The sequence below is a fragment of the Saccoglossus kowalevskii genome, chromosome 7, assembly GCF_978046115.1.
Source record: "Saccoglossus kowalevskii chromosome 7, keSacKowa6.1, whole genome shotgun sequence".
NCBI classification, from domain to species: domain Eukaryota; kingdom Metazoa; phylum Hemichordata; class Enteropneusta; family Harrimaniidae; genus Saccoglossus; species Saccoglossus kowalevskii.
Genome location: NC_140647.1, coordinates 25,429,465 through 25,448,715, shown reverse-complemented (window position 1 = coordinate 25,448,715; position 19,251 = coordinate 25,429,465). Strand labels below are relative to the sequence as shown.

Here is a 19,251-nt window from a genome sequence, read left to right as displayed (position 1 = left end):
AAAATTACTGAGTGGCTCGTCTCGTCGGGTTGATTGAGGGCGCTATTGTTATTGCTGCAGTTCGCCGTGCTGTGTCGTTGAATCAAAATACAGTAGTAGTGCAACCACCACAACAGTGCTGTCAATATGCAGGTTAACATACAGGTACGTTAAATTGATTATTATCAGTGTCCCGTTATCTGAAACACCGTAATTATTTATGATATCAATGCCCTAGCAACGGTCAACAGTCGCAAATACGCATTAAAATGCCGCTTTTCGTCAAAACATCGGAAGGCGCTGTTGCTATGTGAGGTCACTGTAAATGATAAACAAATTTACGTCGGGTAATGAGAACAGTAAATCTTGCTGCATATTTGTGATATTGTACATGATTATTGGTAATGCACGGGGTTAAGTGTGACAGTGATATCGTATCGCTGGTATCATTGTGAACTGGCCGTTACGTGGGGGTACATCTCATGTGTAGAGTGGTCGATATACTTGTATATACAATGACTGTATACGGCACGGACTAGTTGTCACTTCCGGGGGTGTTTCTTATGGGGACAAGTATATATTATGCCCCCCCCCCTCCCTGGGATAACACAAATCAATTCTTTCATAGACTCACTATTTCACATTAGGATTTTTAAAAAAATGTAGGTTTCTCTTGTGAATCCTAATTCATGGGGTTTATTTTATTACTAGTAATTCTCATGTGATCTATATCAAAATCAAATTTGTAATCACTTCTCCTATGGTAGGGGGTGGGGGTGGGGGACTAAATTAGTAAAACTTTATTTAGATCAGTTTTTATTTTAATTGTATTCATTCTATTAATTTTTTTAACATTTCTTTTTTAACCTAATTATTATTTTATTCTTATTTTTTATTATTGTATTGTATTTAGAATTGTCTTTGTCTTGTAATACTTTTTATTTACCATAACTGAATCCACTGATGGTTCGGTAGTGTAAAGTTATTATTATATCGCATAACCTAATTTTATAAATCCTTGTTTGAATATATTTTAAAATGCTTAAATAATTTTGTTTGACAACTTGATAATTTGTCTATGTGTATAATTTATTGTAAAATAAAAAATGCTCATTTGGTGACAAGCATAGCTTTGTTTTTCAGATAAATTACTAAAATTCTAGTACACTTGTACTTTGAAATGCTTGTACATGAAAGTAAATCGGGAGCACACAGTGCCACACACACAATATCGATTCTTTTTTTATTATATCAGCTTTAGACAAATTTCACTTGGTGTTTGTTCTATTTTTTCAGTTCACTGGCTACCCACAGCATCCTACCTACCAAGGTAACCCAGATCCACTATATCAAACATTTGCAGCAGTTGCAGGACCTGTAAGTATAGGACTATGATATCAGAGGGGGGGCACGAAATTTTTTATGAGGGGCGAGATCTGAAATCTAGACCCTCTTAAACACTATTTCCTGCATTTTGAGAGACAAATTTTGCTGACACAAAGAGTTTTTGCTTGATTTCGAGGGAGGTGCTGTTAATAGACCTTATTCTATAAATGGTTGCAGAGATCTCTCAATCGTCGTTATCGTGACCACTTTTCACCTGGCCTATTTGTAACCATGGTATTTTGATTTCATTTCATTTACCTTTCACTCAGGGGGAAAATGTAGTTTACTCTCACTATACATGCAAGTTTATTGTGAGATTTGAGATCGACATTAGATCGATCTATGCCCTTAATATTCTCCACCCTTTGTTTTTGTAAATTATTGTATTTGATCTAAGGTCCATTAAAAGACCCAAAAAATTAATGGTTTGTATTTGGTCAGTGTGCACATCAGTTCTAAAGGGGATGCTCAAGACTTCATAGTCCCTGTTTGGGCTTAGTCCACAGTAGCCGACGAGTCATGTGAGTTGTGCCTTTCGTCGTACTCCAAACCCAACACACAGTGAGGACTGATGCCGTTTGGCCAGCGAGGGCGCTACTACGCCTACATGCTGGGCTATTTAGTCCACAGTATTTCCTCATATGCTAATTTGAGAGCAATTGGTATTTTCTCATTTCTTAGGATGGTCAAATCGAAGCAATGGAATTACAACAATGTTTGACAAGATCTGGTGTTCATGGGAACTTATCACGTAATAATTGTTTATTTACTCATACATTATACATGTTGCATTTCTCAGTATTCTCTCCTGGAGGGGGAGGGGGAGGGCGTGACTAACAGTGGAAATTGTCTCATTCTCCCACATACATGCTTTACAAACACCAAATAAGAGTAATCTGGTAAATTTAGTAAATACTATTGATGTTTTTGTTTTTTGGAGTGAATTTCCCCCTGTTATTTTTTGTTCTACCTTAATTATATATTAAATAACAAAATAGAAATTTTTTTTTTATAAGATTGTAAATAAATAATTATCATATTTTTTATTCTTATCTAGACAAAAGTACATAATATATAAGCTAGGGCATATAATTAGGATAGAATGCAATGAAAATCCTATTGTTAGTACGTGAGTACGTGATCGGATTTCACATTTGTGAAATTTCTGCACAATAACATAACTAAACATTCATGTATACTGCAATTGTTAGATCTAGTAATTATTTGGATTGTCAACAACTTGTGTGAAAAGCACAGCTGATAAGTTATATTTCCTGATTCTTTGATGCATGGATGCTATTAGACTGGCAGCGGTATAACTACGAAAAATTGACCTGGGGAAATGAAATAGCCATAAAATTTGAGGCAAAAACATGCTGTTTGGCACACTATGAATACAACACGCGAAACAACCTGTGAAAACACTTTTTTTTTCAGGTACTACCGGTACCATGCGTTAATATTGCAAGAAGCATATTTGGTCTATAATCACTATGGTTACTGACTCTTATATACTGATGTAGAAAGAATTTCAGTGCTAGGAAACAATTGCACATTTGTCATATTTGTCAGAGTGCAAAAAGGATAATTTATGATTTGTTATTTTCTTTACAGCATTCAGTTTGGAAACCTGTCGTGTCATGATAGCTATGTTGGATGTATCCTTTATAAAATTTAATGACACGTGTATTTTTTTCATATCATAAGAAGATTTCTCATCTTGCACAAAATACTTCCTTCTATTAAAAATATGATAGCTCCTTCAGAACTATTTATGAATAATGTGTAGCTATTGTGCTATATCAGATGTAGTTTTAATGTACCGGTAATACTTTATGTTCCAAAAGGTTAAATTCCGGCTTGTTTGATCCAGATAATAATATTACAAAAAAATGTGACAAATCAGTTAAAACTGCTGTTTCTAATTCTACCTAGAAAAAGTATTCATGTTTCTGGTCATTGCACGAATCGGTTAAAACGTTCACATAATTTAATCTTTTCACTACCAGTTTGTTCTTTTCATCACAAATTCACAAAATAGTACCGTTTATAGTCTGCACTTTCCTTGAGAAGATTGCCAAATTGTTTTTGTAAAAACTGAAAATTGATTAAAATTCGGTCTGTCGGCTCCAAATCTAGGGTTTATTTCTAAAAATTCTGAAGAATATAAGAAAAAGTCCCCCAAAACTGGGCAAGAAAGTCTGGTGGTGAAAAAAAAAAATTAATGAAAAATTGAAATTTCATGAAAAATCGGTTTTGAATTTTAAAATGAAAAATTAACCACATCATGTTTTCTTTACTGTCGTTTATAATCACAAAGTACTTTCTGAAATGAAAAGAATGTTGTTCATGGATACCTTTCCTTAACTTGGTATATTTAGCGTGATATGACTGGTAAAATGGGATTTAATGAATTCAAAGAATTATGGGCTTGTTTAAGCCAGTGGAAACAAACATTTATTAATTTTGATCGAGATAGGTCTGGAACAATGGATGCCCAAGAACTTGCAGCAGTGATCCGAAGTTTTGGTAGGTGTCAATACTATTGTTTTATAGTATAGAGAATGATGTGGGGTGTGCGTGTGTGGTACCAATGGTGTGACGACTTAAATTTAACTTTACACCGACTTGTGACGACAGGACCTACATTCTGACGACCCTTACTATTTTCATAATTTGTATTAATACTTAATCGAATTTAAGTCAAGTTTGCGAAGCTTAGGTTTGGTAAAAGGGAAGGTATGGTTCAATTTATATTAATATTAATAATTGTACCATACCTTCCCTCTTTACTAAATCTAAGCTTCACAAACATTTCTATGTTCAGTCTCTGGATATTCAACGTTTATTTAATTAAACTTAATTAAAACGCAATTCTATGTTGAATTGCACTGTAATTGAGTTTAATTTGACTCCAATTAAAACGCAACTTTATAGAGGAACGCATTTTAATCAAGTTCATATCACAACTATATTAAAAGTTAATCCAATGTGTGTCGTTACAACAAACGTGAGACGTGTATGTATGTGTGTGTGTGTGTGTGTGTGTGTGTGTGTGTGTGTGTGTGTGTGTGCAGATGCCATCAATTCTTTAAGTGTTCTTCTACGCTTAAAAACATACTAAACAAATTTACATTTTTTTTATCAGAACAAGTTGACTGCATGATGTGATAATGACTTGAGTTTTATACATGTATTAGAGCCTTTTCCTGTCACAATATTTGAACAATATGGCCTGATAAAGTTTGCAATTTGGGTTTATTTTAACCTACCGTACGTGGACTCCTGTAAAAGACAATGGATGTCAGACACCATCATCTTCCATCATCTTATAGTGTTTGTTTATACAGTCAAAAAGTCTGAATGATGACTATCTACAGAAATTAATAATCAACAATGTCCAGCTTCTTCTGTCTCAGATATCTTGCGATAATTATTGCAGTGGGTATATTAATATAACCAATATTATACCTTCCGTCATTGCTAATGATTAAAGGGTGGCAGTTGTGCCACGTCCTGTTCGATATGGGACTCACAACGCGTGTAAAATACATTGTTTATTTACATGAAATTCGAACACGCGCTGCGCAACGACCACCGCGCTTTAAAGGGCGGCAGTCGTCGTGCCGCGTCCTGTTCGATATGGGACTCATAGCGACGTATACAACGCGTGTAAAATACATTGTTTATTTTTAGTAAATTCGAACAAGCGCTGCGCAACGACCACCGCGCTTTATGCTTATAGTAATATCAACCAAGTAATATTACAAGGTATGTTTGTGTTCATGTACTTTTGCAGCTGTGTTCATGATTTTATTTCATGTTGCTGAAATTGAGTATTTCATCAATGCGCGCACAGTATTGAGAGGCTTTCAATGATAACTATATTCTTATCACAGGTTATAATCTCAGTCCACAAGCATTCCAAACAATCCTCAAAAGATATTCTAAAGCTGGTGGTTTCATTACATTTGACGACTTTGTTGCATTATCGGTTCGGCTTAGAGCGTTATCAGGTATGTGTGTAGGGCACGTTGAGATGAATGTTTCATTTTTCACACCAACGCAGCTTCACTAGTTTATTGGGCAGAATTTTGGAAAAAAAATGATAGAAAAATTCAATTTTCCAATCATGAAAAATTAAAAACATTTTAATGACAATTTGAAAATAAATTTAAAAAAATGTACACCTGCTTGGAAAACATATTATTCATAAATTTTTCAGATGCGTTCCGTCGAAGAGATCCCCAGAGAAATGGAACAGCCACCTTCCAATATGATGATGTAAGTAACACCCTCAGTGGTTGAATGATATTTTTAGCTCCGGTCGACTTTGTCGAGCGGAGCTTATCATATGAGTGATTGTTCGTCGTCATCAATCGTCGTTCATGTCAATGTTTTACTTTTTCGACTTCTTCTTGAAAACTACAAGCCCGAATGCTTTGATACTTGGTGTATATGTACCTTGGGTAGACCTTTCTTAGATTTGTTCATTTCATGGTGATATCTTCAATTCTCTAATTTTGGTGAATATTTTTGTCATTTTTGGTAAAAAGTGATATTTTCAACTTCTTGTTAAAAACCGCAAGTCCAATTGCTTTGATATTACATACATAGGTACTACAAGTGGACCTGTCTCAGATTTGTTCATTTTTGTAATGATATCTTTAATTCTCTAATTTTGGTGAATATTTTTGTCATTGTTGGTGAAAAGTGATATTTTTGACTTCTTGTTGAAAACAGCAAGTCCCATTGCTTAGAAAATGAACAATATGTAATAGTAATACATATTGTTCATTTTCTAATGATATCTTCAGTTCTTTAATTGAAATATGCATTGCTAACAGCAAAGCTATCTCAGCCGACCGGCTGCTTGTTATATATACAGTTGTCTAAGCTTGCCTATTGATTAAAACTATAAATGTCATAACTTGTAAATTAAAGTTAATAAAATGTATATTTTATGCTGTTTATACATTTGAAAAAAAAAAAAAAAAAAACTTTTTAACCCTGCCAAAATACAAATTTATTTTGATGCATTACTTTGTACTATTTCATACTAATTACCCTATTACCGCCAAAAAGCAATTACAGGTCTGAGATAAAAAGTATTTGATTAATAAATAGGTATAATGATTAATCACATGTCATATAGATGCTTTACTATAAATCCAGCTACTGTATTTGAATATTTTTGACATTTTTGGTAAAAAGTGATATTTTCAACTTCTTGTTGAAAACTGCAAATCTAATTGCTTTGATATTTACATACATAGGTACTACAAGTGGACCTCTCTCAGATTTGTTCATTTTGTAATGATATCTTTAATTCTCTAATTTTGGTGAATATATTTGGTAAAAAGCGATATTTTCGACTTCTTGTTAAAAACCGCAAGTCTGATTGCTTTTATATTACATATATAGGTATTACATGTGGACCTTGTTAATTTCGTGGTGATATCTTCAATTACTTGATTTTATGATGATTATTTTTGTCATTTTTGGTGAAAAGTGATATTTTTGAATTCTTGTTGAAAACAGCAAGGTTCGTTGCTTTGATACAATGTACTATACATATTGTTCATTTTCTAATGATATCTTCTGTTCTTTAATTGAAATGTGCATTATTAACAGCAAAGCTATCTCAGCCGACAGGCTGCTTGTCTTTTATTTTTATTCATCTTCTTATGTATCCATACTCTTATAACTTAAGAAATGTTATTTTCTGTTTTTGACACAGTTCCTGAGGTGTACGCTATGCCTGTAAAGTGAATCTATATTTGTATATAAAGAAGATTACCAACAATACGTGTTCAAACCAACCGGAAATATCACCAGCGCTTCTACCAAGTTCAACACAATTTTCGATGTTTCACAACAAAAATACGAACAAGGGTTTTTTTTTTATTTACATTTTCATACTTTCATAAAATATTATTTTAAATATTTTCAGGAATATTTCAGACTTCTTAATGATTGTAATAATTATATTACTGAATTTGGCCATAAAACTTACTCAGACAGAACGCAGTCGCATATATGCATACTTTGCAGTATTCTCCTAATTACCTCATAGTATTTTAATGATGCGGTTTACAACTACTGGAATGTTATATTTTGATATACTGTAAAATACTTTATTTTCGCTTGGAATTAATTTTCGCTATATTCACAGAAGGAATGATTCAGTGAAAATAAAATCCAGCGAATAAACTTTTTTTTTCTGTATTTTACATTCAACTCGTCAAAAACCAGTGAAGTAAATTCTATACAAAATACTTGTTTTTTATTACAATAAATTGAATATGGGAGATCATTGTTGTTATTATGATGACATTCTCTTTTCATTGGTACATTGTGATTTCTGTGAGCATAGCTACCTGTGATAACTACAGACACTGACAAGTGAGTTTTGAGGCATTGGATTTTTAAAACTACAAAAACAGATCACATAAAACACAAGAAGAAATTTAACAAGCCATAAAAAATAAAATTTATTGCAAAAAAAAAAATAATATAAAAAAGAAAGATAATAGGCGAAATAAAAAACTTTCGTTTCAAGACACATATACTTTTTCTAACTATGTCTTTCTTCACCTTTTGCACCTATTAATATTATATTATATATTGGAATTATATCAGTTGGCATTTATATCTAAACATGTCATAGTGAAACCCATTTCATATCACATTGTGTATATTATATCAGAGTTCAATTCAGGTGTTAGGTTTGTATGAACCTGCTAAAAACTGGTTTACCAGTATTTTATAAACAAAATAAAAGTCTGGTCGTGTCTCTGTGTTTAACAAGTTCCTTAATTTCTTGAATTTGTTATACCGGTACTTCATTTGAATTTCAATATTTTTAGTATATTATATCAATATAGAATTACCTTTTTTAGATCAATTTTTAAAAAATTAGTTTGGTCTCTTAAATATTGTTCTCTTGATATTTAAATTCAAATAAAGCAAATATGGTTTTCAAGTCTTGTAAAAATGATTTCTGTATCATTGTCAAATTCAATTTTGGTAATTGTTTATGATTTGTATATCGAACTTATAAAGATGAAAAATAAAGATGAAAATAAAATAATCATTGAACCATAGTATGTACATGTACAACCTGTGGACAACCCGGAAATAAACTCAGATGTACAATATTTATTACATTATCATAAAATTATTGTGAAAATATGATTTAAACACAACATTGTGACCATCCCCAAAAATCTACTTATTTACAATAACTAAAATCAGTGTGGATAATTTGTGTATTTTTTTCGTTTTGATATTTATACATCCTATTTTTAAAGTAAATAGTTTGTCAACAAAATATCCAATAAAACCGTAATTAAATATTGTTCATTCACTTTGACTTAAGTATGATACAATGTATTATGTACCAGTAATTTTTTCTTATCTTTCAGTCAATTCATAATTTTGTGTTATTGGTAAATATATTTTAAAGTTGCTACCACACTTTGTCCCATGTGCAGAACACCTCCCACAGATTGTTGTGATCACCGTGAAAAATAATAAAACCTGATTTAAAAACACTTTTTTTTTTAATTACAGTGGGCCAGAGAGTGAATTAAACTGAACCTAATTAGTTAACGTTTATTCGATTTGGTTCTTGTGATGACAGGGCTAAATAATATTAAATTACTTAGACTTTATTCAAACGCATACCCTTTCACAGAGGAATTAAAATGAATACATAACTAATAGTGACAGAATATGAGACCTTTGTAGATAATAGAAAGAGAAAATTAAATTAACAAAAGCGTAATTGCATTACAGCATCATGCGAGGTCATTCTTTTCAATACGTGACAGATACATATTTTTACAATATGAAAAATTGCACTTAAAGGGGAACCGCTCAATCCCATGGATTGCACCAAAGAATCATGGGACACTATTGTTTTTGTTGTTTACAATGTTAATCTATCTTTTGTTATCCATTGTTATTTTAATCCAGAAAGTAAATTTGTTGTGAAATTAATCTTAACTGGAAATCACCATATGCATGTAGCGCCCTCAATTAAATAACATGTATTTTATTTTGTTTTTAACCACTGTGCTGATGCGGCAACTGAGAATATTTTCATAGACTAATTTTAAATGTAAAACTGTCGGAAACATGTTGCACAAATGCGATACCTTGAGAAATACTTAATTAAAACCAATATAGTGGTTACACGTCCAGTAGTCATGAATAGTGTTCATATAACTGGTAAAATGCATTTATGGTATAATACGAAAGTAAAAAGGTGTTGTATCTTTCACTGATAGGAGCTTGATTTGTGTGTTCACACGTCGTTTTGTTACAGTGTTTCTAACTTTTAAAATTATTAGAGGCAGTATGAATACGTCACGTATGCGATTATCGTACGTAACCGGTATGATGGCAAATTCTCCATTAAAATTTTGAGAACCCCAAATTTTGACCAATTTACTCCCTTTGGACACATGCCATACTACCTATGACAGGATGAATAAAACAAAATACAAATTAATGAAAGGGTAATGTATATACAGATTTAAAAATATGCAAATGCTCTTTATACCCACATCCTCGGACAGTAAGATACATTTTAACGATGTAAGTTCAGTGTAGGCAAGAAACGTCAGTTCGACAGGAATCCAGATCGTATACATATTAGATCTCTAATGCATATTGCTTTTTTAAAGGAAAAATACTTTTTTGTTGTTGTTTCATTTTCTTTGTAGAATTGTTCTCCCAAATCTGTCCGCCGTGTTTAAGTCCTCCATGGCGCATTTACCGGTAGATGGCGTTTTTTTCACATATGATAAGAATCCACAATTTAACTCTAGATATTTGATATCAGTCACTCTGTCTATGTTTATTTTTTACATATTCGAATAATTCAATCTGCTGTTTGATTGGTTATAATTTTGGTGTGCTTAGCAAGTTCAAATAACTGGAGACGACAATGTCATTGATTTATGAACTAATAATGTCCTATCACTTCACTTCCGGGTCTTTTTAAGTGATAACTGAAGTAAGAAAAAATGAAGTTATGTATAAATATGGTTAGTAGGTAAAGTAAAATAGCAAAAAAGCGAATGAAAAAAAACTAAAAAAAAAATGGGAAAAAAATGAACCTCCCCGACGGGGAATTGAACCCCGGTCTTCCGCGTGACAGGCGGAGATACTTACCACTATACTATCGAGGATGTGGCTGAATGAAGAACCGAAAATTGCGACTATATAATTTTCTTTTTTTTCTGACACGTGTACGCCTAATGTGAAGAGTTTATTGCTATTTTTCATAATTTTTTGTGGTGATTCTGTGAGATTTATATTAACTATCGACAGCTATGTGCGATCACAGATACATAACGATATAGAAGGCTATTTTATAGGTACGTATCGTGTCATCGTCAATGAAATAGTGACCTAATACACGCATTTCAATTGGCTCGAATTTCCCAATATGGCGCCGATGTTGAAAGCTGTCCAATCAACGAAATTATAACAAATATAGTTGGGCTGTGGCAATATTTATCATTGGGCACTCTCAGGGGCGGAAATCGGAAGTGCATTATAGTGTACACGCACGGAACTCGCCACGGAACGAGGGATTTTGTGAAACTTTTGGAGGGTATCAGCTTATAATATCGTTGTATCTGCACTGTGTGCATATAGCACAGGGTAAATAGACCTGGTTTTATTAACAAGAAGTTGGAATTACCCGCAGATTTGATCGCATTTCGCTACAACTTCAGAGAACACTCAGAAGTTGTACATGTTGTATCTTTTTCTCTGCTGTTGGCTGTACGCCGGTTTACGCGACCTTCGTGTTACATGGGATACGATATATTTGAAACGACATGCCCTGTTAGACATTGACGTTGACAAGTACATAATGTTAACTTATCCAAAGGATCATGGTATGCTGTCTTCGCTTTGAAGTGTAAAAATCTCGGTGTTGCTGCCGATAAGGCGCGATACTTGATTTTAACAATTGTTGACGTCTCGTCAAATCACCGTACGATGGCGGCCGATACTGGCAAGGGTACTCGCCTGAGAGCAAAATTCCCATATACATATAAAGATGCTTCGGGGACGACGGTGTCTTTTCGAGAAGGTGATAATTTCACACTAATTAAGAAAGCTGGGAAAGACTGGTGGTACGTCCAGCAAGATGGTGTTGGAGACCAAAAACCAGTTTATGTCCCGGCTAAATACATGGAGGAACTCTCCCCACCACCTTGTTTTACTAGTAACGGTGGAAGTGGACTCACTCCAAGTTTAGAAAACGTGAATGAAGTACCTACGCAGCGTACACTGCTACCAGATCGAGACTACGACGACCGAGAGGTAAATTCCGTGGGTTCACAAGGTCACAGTGATCTGTCAAGTTCAAGCGAATTGTTGAACACAGCTGGTAGCAGCCCTCAGGTAATGTCTAATATTGTGTTTGTTTTCTATGCATGTTTTCTTATTTTGGATAACACTCTTGAGTTTTTTACCTTGTCTGCAGACAAGCAATGACAGACATTCATCAAAGTGACAAAAGATGACCTAGTAATAGAGTAGTTCACACTTTCACCACACACTGACATGTCTTAATTTGCAGGTAAAAAAAAATATCAAGATAATTCATGTGGTTGTTATATTAAAGTGAATCCTAAAGTAATATATTTATCATAGATGTAAAAAAAAAATAACACCAATACATAAAATTACATACTTTCTATACTTGTTGCACAATTGGTCATAATCCATAATAATTAAGTCACAATTAATAGTCTAGATTAGAATTCTAATAGAGGAATTCTGCGATCATATAATAAAATAAAATTAAAACGCACATACCCCTGATCCCCAAGAAAAGTGTTTCATGATAATTTAAAGACTATTAATTCTTTGTTCAATAAAAAAACAATTTTCAGTTGCCTACTTGATTATCAGTCATTATATCTCATTGATTTTGTTTATATTCAAGTAGATAATATGAGGTTATGTACTGGTATTTATATATACAAGTGTGTTGTATTGACTGTTCTTGGTGTCAGACACTATGATCTCTACATCATTTGATGGAAGTTCTATATGCTTTATAGATATCATGGATTGTATTACATATATAGTAGGAAAAATAATCTAAAATGAAAATTATTACAAATCTGGTAATATTGTTCCTGATTACTTAGCATGTATGTATATATCTGTAAAATTATTTTTTAAGTTCTTCAAATTGAATAATATTCTATAGAATACAAGTGTTGGAGACATGTTACATCATAAATGTACAAATTGTTTTTATTTCCTAAAATAGAATGTGTAATTATGTTACATTTCACACATACTGAGTAATCTCATGAATAATTTGCATAATTTGCCACCCTGTAAATTTAACCAATTTGCTTTTGAAAAATATTTATTACAAACGTTCCCAACAAATAGGTCTTGTTAGTTTCAATCACGTGGTGATAGTTGCTGAGAAACAAATTATTTTGTCATATGCAGGTTTGTTGGATATTGCTATGTCAGTATTAATAGATCATGATTACATCCCCTTTTGATGTTGCAGTCACTCTGTATGTATGTACCTGGGGGATGTGAAGACCTGCTTTCAATTTAAGTCAATCATACCCACCAAGCAGATAACAGTTATTCGGGATGGATACATACTGTTTTGACCAGTTTTTTTATCATGTTATTGTATCTGGAGTCAAAATACACATGCAAACACAGAAATCTGATTATATATGCAAAATAATGCAAAAATATGCAGTGCATGTCAACCTACCCATTAAATACTTTTGAAGCCAAGTGTCTAAAATATGAGGAAAATAGATGAAAATAAATCCCCTTCAATACTTAAGTTTTGAACACTTGAAGTAATACATGATTTCATTTTTTGAATTTATGTGTTGCCTCTCATTCACTCTTTGAAAAGGTGGATTTGATTCATGACAAGAAAGACAGACCTTGACCGCTTCTGAACGTAACCTATTTAAAGTGCATTCTCAAAAGCAGTGCACAAAAATCAGAATATTGTATTTATTGCATACTGGTGTTGGATCATTAATTAAATATGCCTTATTATGACTATATATGGAAGAATTGTACACTCCTTTCATTTACATAAGTGCTTGCACTACCAATAGAGCAAATATGGTACTCCTTCAGGATCTTGCAGTTAATACATGTACATGCTTTAATGCAATAGAATATATGGAATTTCCAAAGTAAAAATTGATACAATAATAACTACCAGCATGTCTCTAATGGCAGTGCATCTAAACCAAAAATTGCATGTGTTGGACATTAAATTTTTAATATACTTAATTTTCTCCACGAAAACACACCTTTAATGTACATAAGCACACATGCTTCTAATACATGGTATCCACGTGATACCACTGAGACTGTAAAAACTGAATAGGTCTCAAACAGTCTGTTCTAACTTAATTTTAATATAATATAGAAAATTAGTTGTAATTCCTAATTAATTTCAAATTATAACTAAATTATGTTTTTTGTTTTTCAATTTAAATAAAACCAGAACTGTTAACTTATAACTTATAATATACATAAAAGTAAACATTTTATATGACAATTTTGCTAAAATTGTTTTGACTATGAATAAGCAGGAGAAACATTTTTCGAGATGTAGCATGAATGTTCAGTTCTTCAATATACCGGTATGTACATTGTACTTGTATATAGTAAAATATGGTGTGTATTTTACTAACACAGTCCCTAAGTATATATACATATACATGTACCATGTAATGATTTTTCACTGGCTTGCATAAATGTAACCCGACTCCAATGCGCTCTGCCTAGAAAGGTTTATTGAAATTTAATAAATTGTTCGATGAGAACCCTATTGTGCGACTTTTATTAATTAAAAAAAAAAACAATGATTGTAATGTTAAACTGTCTAATTATCATTATTTTGAACTTACATGCTTCACTTGTTTTAACAAATGCCTGTAAATTAGAGTATTGGGATGTGATAACATGTGTAGAATGTAGATATGTACATGTCCCAATAAACTTTGCTCTTATGCCCATTTAATGTGCACTCCAGCTGGTGACATGGTGCTCCAGTCAAAGTTTTATTATCGTGTATACTGTCTTCAAAGTTGCATTGTATCATATGTAGAACACATACCTCCCACTGATTGTTTACTCACTTTGAAAACACTTGGTTTATTAACAAATCTTGTAATATTGGAGCACTGAATCTAGCCTGCACCACAGACCCTCTAGAGGGACAATGCCCGCACTGAAGATTGTTGTCACCCAAGGCCACTTTATTTTAGGTAGGTTCTTAAATTCTGTTTCAGAATTTCATTAGAAAATATTTCTCATGAACTGTACACAATCCTAAGCCCTTTCTGATGCTTACAAGGCACTATGAGAGGTTTTTCACACATTAAACAAAGTGGGAATGCATTATAAAAGGTTTTGTTGGTTGCCCACATGGTGTCGATGATGATGATGATGATGATGATGATACCGGTACTACAATTAAAAAGTCCTGCAGTTTACTCACTTTTTTCACAAAATAGTCACTATTTCGAAAGATATTGGTGAAAAACTGAAATGTACCAAAAGAAGATGGACCTTCTTTTTTTCTCCAATACTGAAACTTTCTGTGAATAGACAAAATATCAATATTAACAAAATACCATGTCTATTGTTTGTTACATACATATCAGTTGTTGTTTGTGGTGGTCTTGTGCATATTAATACCTTCAAGTATTTGATATTGTGAGCAATAATGGTCAAAATGCATAAAATTAGTTGCGTTCATACTCGAAAATGTTAGCCTATGGTAAAAAAACATGCACAAATGCTTTTTAAAACCTGGTCTTAGCCACGGGTTAGCGAAGTGTGCATGAACGATTATCTTGAGTGTTCAAAACACCAGATTATTCAATTTTCATTTGGAAGATTTACTATTATATTTATAACTATTCATTTCATTATGCCATTTCAGACATGACAATCAATTCGAGCACATTCAGAGAAAATGGATTGACGATAACGATTTGTTCATTCTTAATAAGTTTGGGGGTCCTTAGTCCATGTGGTCAATGCTAAGTGTTGTTTCCTCCTGTGCATTAACACAATTGGGTGTAGCTACATGTATTATGTAGACATACGAGTTTAGCTTAAATCTTAGCCCATACTTGGTGTAGCTTGAACACAACGACTATCTAGGTTGTTACAGTGGAATACTTTATCCTATATTTTACATTCAACTCGTCAAAAATCTGTGAAAATAAATTCCATACAAAACACTCAAAAAGTCTATTCAGCGAAAATTAATTCCAGCTAAAATACATTATTTTACAGTATTCATTATTAGCCGGACTTGAGAATTTTAATCCTGACGTTTAGTTTGCAGATTAATTCAGTTTGTCCACTCACATCAGAGAATTAGGACATGTATAATTTGTACTCTACTGTGTAGAATGATATCAAATTAGTTCCCTTGTAGTGTATGACCTTTGATTTAATGTGATTCTCATCACTGACCTACATGTTCATTGTAAGTGGTGACAAATATTTTCATGTAAACAAGCGCCTGTAAAATAGGTCAGTCTTGAAAATAAGATTACAATTATTATTATTTTTCTGAATCATAACTTTTTATGAACCAAAGTCAACTTCAGGTACAATCCATAGAGTAGTTTCATTTATGGTCTGATCTTTTTTGCATGAACTAGAAACAACGTCACATTCTATCTGTTTGGTTTTCAAAATTAAGAGTGAATTCAATGAATCAAATCATGGATGTACTAGTACAACATCCATGATCAAATGTACCCAAATTGAAGCTGGAAAAAAATTGGCCACTCAAAGGTTTTATGTTAAAGTACAGATTTTCAATGCAAGGCTAAACAACTTACTACCATATTTTCTCTATTAGAAATGCTTATGATGAAAGAGGAGTGTCTATGGTCAAAATATATTTGAATACACAATTAATGAATTTTGGTTTATGTATACTTCTATTGAGCAATTTCTAATGGAGATAATATAGTATTTGAAACTTGGTCCTTGTCTGGAGTGAATCACCAGTGCATCATGGAAAATGCAATTTGCATCGCTTGCCCAGCTGTTTACTTGGTACAAAGCTGATATCATTTCAACCACATGTGTTAATTCAGTGTACTAACATATGCTACACTATTGTGTGTTTTGAAAGAACTTATAGCATAGATCTTAGAAAAGGTCTATGCTTATAGACACATTCCAAAAATAATTTTGTGCATAGCTTATGCAAAATGAATGACTGGACAAAACATCTCCAAACCTGGTCTTCAGACAAAATGTCCCAGTAATACCGTAACTGAAAGACATATACGGTAAATTTGAATCACTCTGTTTTCGTGCTGCCAATCTGGTTTTCACATCAGCCTTTGAAAAGTTCAAGATTTTAGAGGGCTGTCCTACTCTGCTAAGACTGTCCATTATTGGGTTTGACATGAATATATTATTCCCTTATGTACATTTACATGATATAGTCAACTAACTTCAAAGTGTTGTGAATATGTTGTAACAGCTAGTGTTTTTTTGTGTGTGCACATACCCCAGGAAATTATGTGTTGTTGGAATGTTTTGCATACTATAAAAGCTATACAAGGTGCATTTTCCATAAACTTCAGCACATGTACATGTATAATTTTGCATTGTGCCCAAGTCATCTCCATTTCCACAGGGCCCACTAAGTGATCAGACAAACAGTTTAGAACATATCATTTACATCATTGACACCTTGTTTTTCATAAGCAAAGCTAGAGATTAAACAAACTGCTTAGGATTAACACATTGATTTTGCATAAACTCCTGATTGACAGTCATTTTGAGCACCCACAAAAAAATACCGTACCCAATGCGTTCTGATGGTTGAAAAGAGTGATTTTGTGAAGCACCACAAATCATAGTGAGTGGGTCGTAGTGATGATAATGTGCTGGATACTTGTACATGTACTTGTACTCGTGTACTCGCTACCATATTGCATCTGAATTAAATGTGATGACAGAATCAGATGTTAGTTAGCCCAAATATAACTAATTAGGTGTTTTCAATAAAGATCTGAACAAATATTGGGTAGATAAGCAGGAATTTTTATTGTATTTTTAGCTCCGCTGTCGACTTTGTCGAGCGGAGCTTATCATATGAGTGATTGTCCGGTGTCGTCCGTCGTCGTCCGTGTCAATGTTTTACTTTTTCGACTTCTTCTTGAAAACTACAAGCCTGAATGCTTTGATACTTGGTGTATATGTACCTTGGGTAGACCTCTCTTAGGTTTGTTCATTTCATGTTGATATCTTCAATTCTCTAATTTTGGTGAATATTTTTGTCATTTTTGGTAAAAAGTGATATTTTCGACTTCTTGTTAAAAAACGCAAGTGCAATTGCTTTGATATTACATATATAGGTACTACATGTGGACCTCTCTCAGATTTGTTCATTTTGTAATGATATCTTTAATTCTCTAATTTTGGTGAATATTTTTGTCATTTTTGGTAAAAAGTGATATTTTCGACTTCTTGTTAAAAACCGCAAGTCCAATCGCTTTGATAGTACATATATAGGTACTACATGTGGACCTCTCTCAGATTTGTTCATTTCGTGATGATATCTTCAATTCTCTAATTTTGGTGAATATTTTTGTCATTTTTGGTAAAAAGTGATATTTTTCGACTTCTTGTTAAAAACCGCAAGTGCAATTGCTTTGATATTACATATATAGGTACTACATGTGAACCTCTCTCAGATTTGTTCATTTTGTAATGATATCTTTAATTCTCTAATTTTGGTGAATATTTTTGTCATTTTTGGTAAAAAGTGATATTTTCGACTTCTTGTTGAAAACCGCAAGTCCAATTGCTTTGATATTACATATATAGGTACTACATGTGGACCTCTCTCAGATTTGTTCATTTCATAATGATATCTTTAATTCTCTAATTTTGATGAATATTTTTGTAATTTTTGGTAAAAAGTGATATTTTCGACTTCTTGTTGAAAACTGCAAGTCCAATTGCTTTGATATATTATACATATAGGTACTACATGTGGACCTCTCTCAGATTTGTTCATTTTCTAATGATATCTTCTGTTCTTTAATTGCCATGTGCATTGCTAACAGCGGAGTTATCTCAGCCGACAGGCTGCTTGTTTATTAATTAAATTGAATCTCAGTTTCCATATTTTCATTTTATGAGTTTAGTTGAAAATAACTTTCATATCAACTACCGGTAATCATGTATAATATTTTGATCTTTTAGGAAATATCTATAATGTTTATATTCTCTGTTATCAAGCATTATTTTTTTTCCAATGCTAATAATGGCGTATGGCAGGTATACCATCTGGAATTTTCAATTGTAAATTACATTCGATGATGTAGAAATATAATTTTGTTGTTTTCAAGCAACATTATTCAAATGATCATTTTCATATCAATTGTTTTCTTTGGAAGCTTATAGCACTTCAAATTCAAATACTGAGTGTGTTTCTCTGGTCAAAATAAATTATATTTGAATGTTCTAGCAAAAAATAGTAAATGCAATTTTTTTTGCTGCTAAGAGATGCAATTCTGGTAGATCTGGTAGATAATGAATTATCCACACAAATTTGCTGCTGATTTTCAAAATTGTACATGTACCAGTACCTATGTACCAGTATTCCATGTTTTGTTGGCTGTGATGTTGAGCTGAGTTGTCTTTAGCCAATCGTTTCTATGCACACATTTTGCATTGTACTGTAAAATAAAGGCTGCATCCCTAATAAAAGCCGTACCTATACTTTTTATTTTTAAGAAATTGAAAACCAAAAATTCATCATTTCTCATATGTGTAGATGCTCTAATAGAAGCCGCG

At 32.7% G+C, this 19,251-nt stretch overlaps 2 protein-coding genes and 1 non-coding gene across 4 annotated transcripts in view; 2 read left to right on the top strand and 1 right to left on the bottom strand.

The window, feature by feature from the left end:
- The first annotated feature begins 57 nt into the window (after window positions 1-57).
- On the top strand, window positions 58-7,391 carry LOC100368657 (sorcin-like). The gene is made up of 8 exons (XM_002741617.4): window positions 58-144; window positions 1,276-1,356; window positions 2,047-2,116; window positions 2,980-3,023; window positions 3,747-3,894; window positions 5,265-5,381; window positions 5,591-5,649; window positions 7,106-7,391. Exons 1-8 carry the CDS (start codon window positions 127-129, stop codon window positions 7,130-7,132), a joined length of 564 nt encoding a protein of 187 aa, XP_002741663.1. The 5' UTR covers window positions 58-126; the 3' UTR covers window positions 7,133-7,391.
- A 3,102-nt stretch (window positions 7,392-10,493) lies between these two features.
- On the bottom strand, window positions 10,494-10,565 carry TRNAD-GUC (transfer RNA aspartic acid (anticodon GUC)). Its single transcript has one exon. It is a non-coding gene; the product is annotated as a tRNA-Asp (tRNA).
- A 345-nt stretch (window positions 10,566-10,910) lies between these two features.
- Window positions 10,911-19,251, top strand: part of LOC100368056 (rho GTPase-activating protein 15-like) — a 57,035-nt gene continuing 48,694 nt past the window's right edge. The window contains exon 1 of one of the 2 annotated variants that reach the window (XM_078005897.2): window positions 10,911-11,793. In XM_078005897.2, the coding sequence (XP_077862023.1) occupies window positions 11,386-11,793 (408 nt within the window). In that variant the 5' untranslated portion in view covers window positions 10,911-11,385. The remainder of the gene's footprint in view (window positions 11,794-19,251) is intronic. The other variant, XM_085501362.1, reaches the window with a different exon arrangement.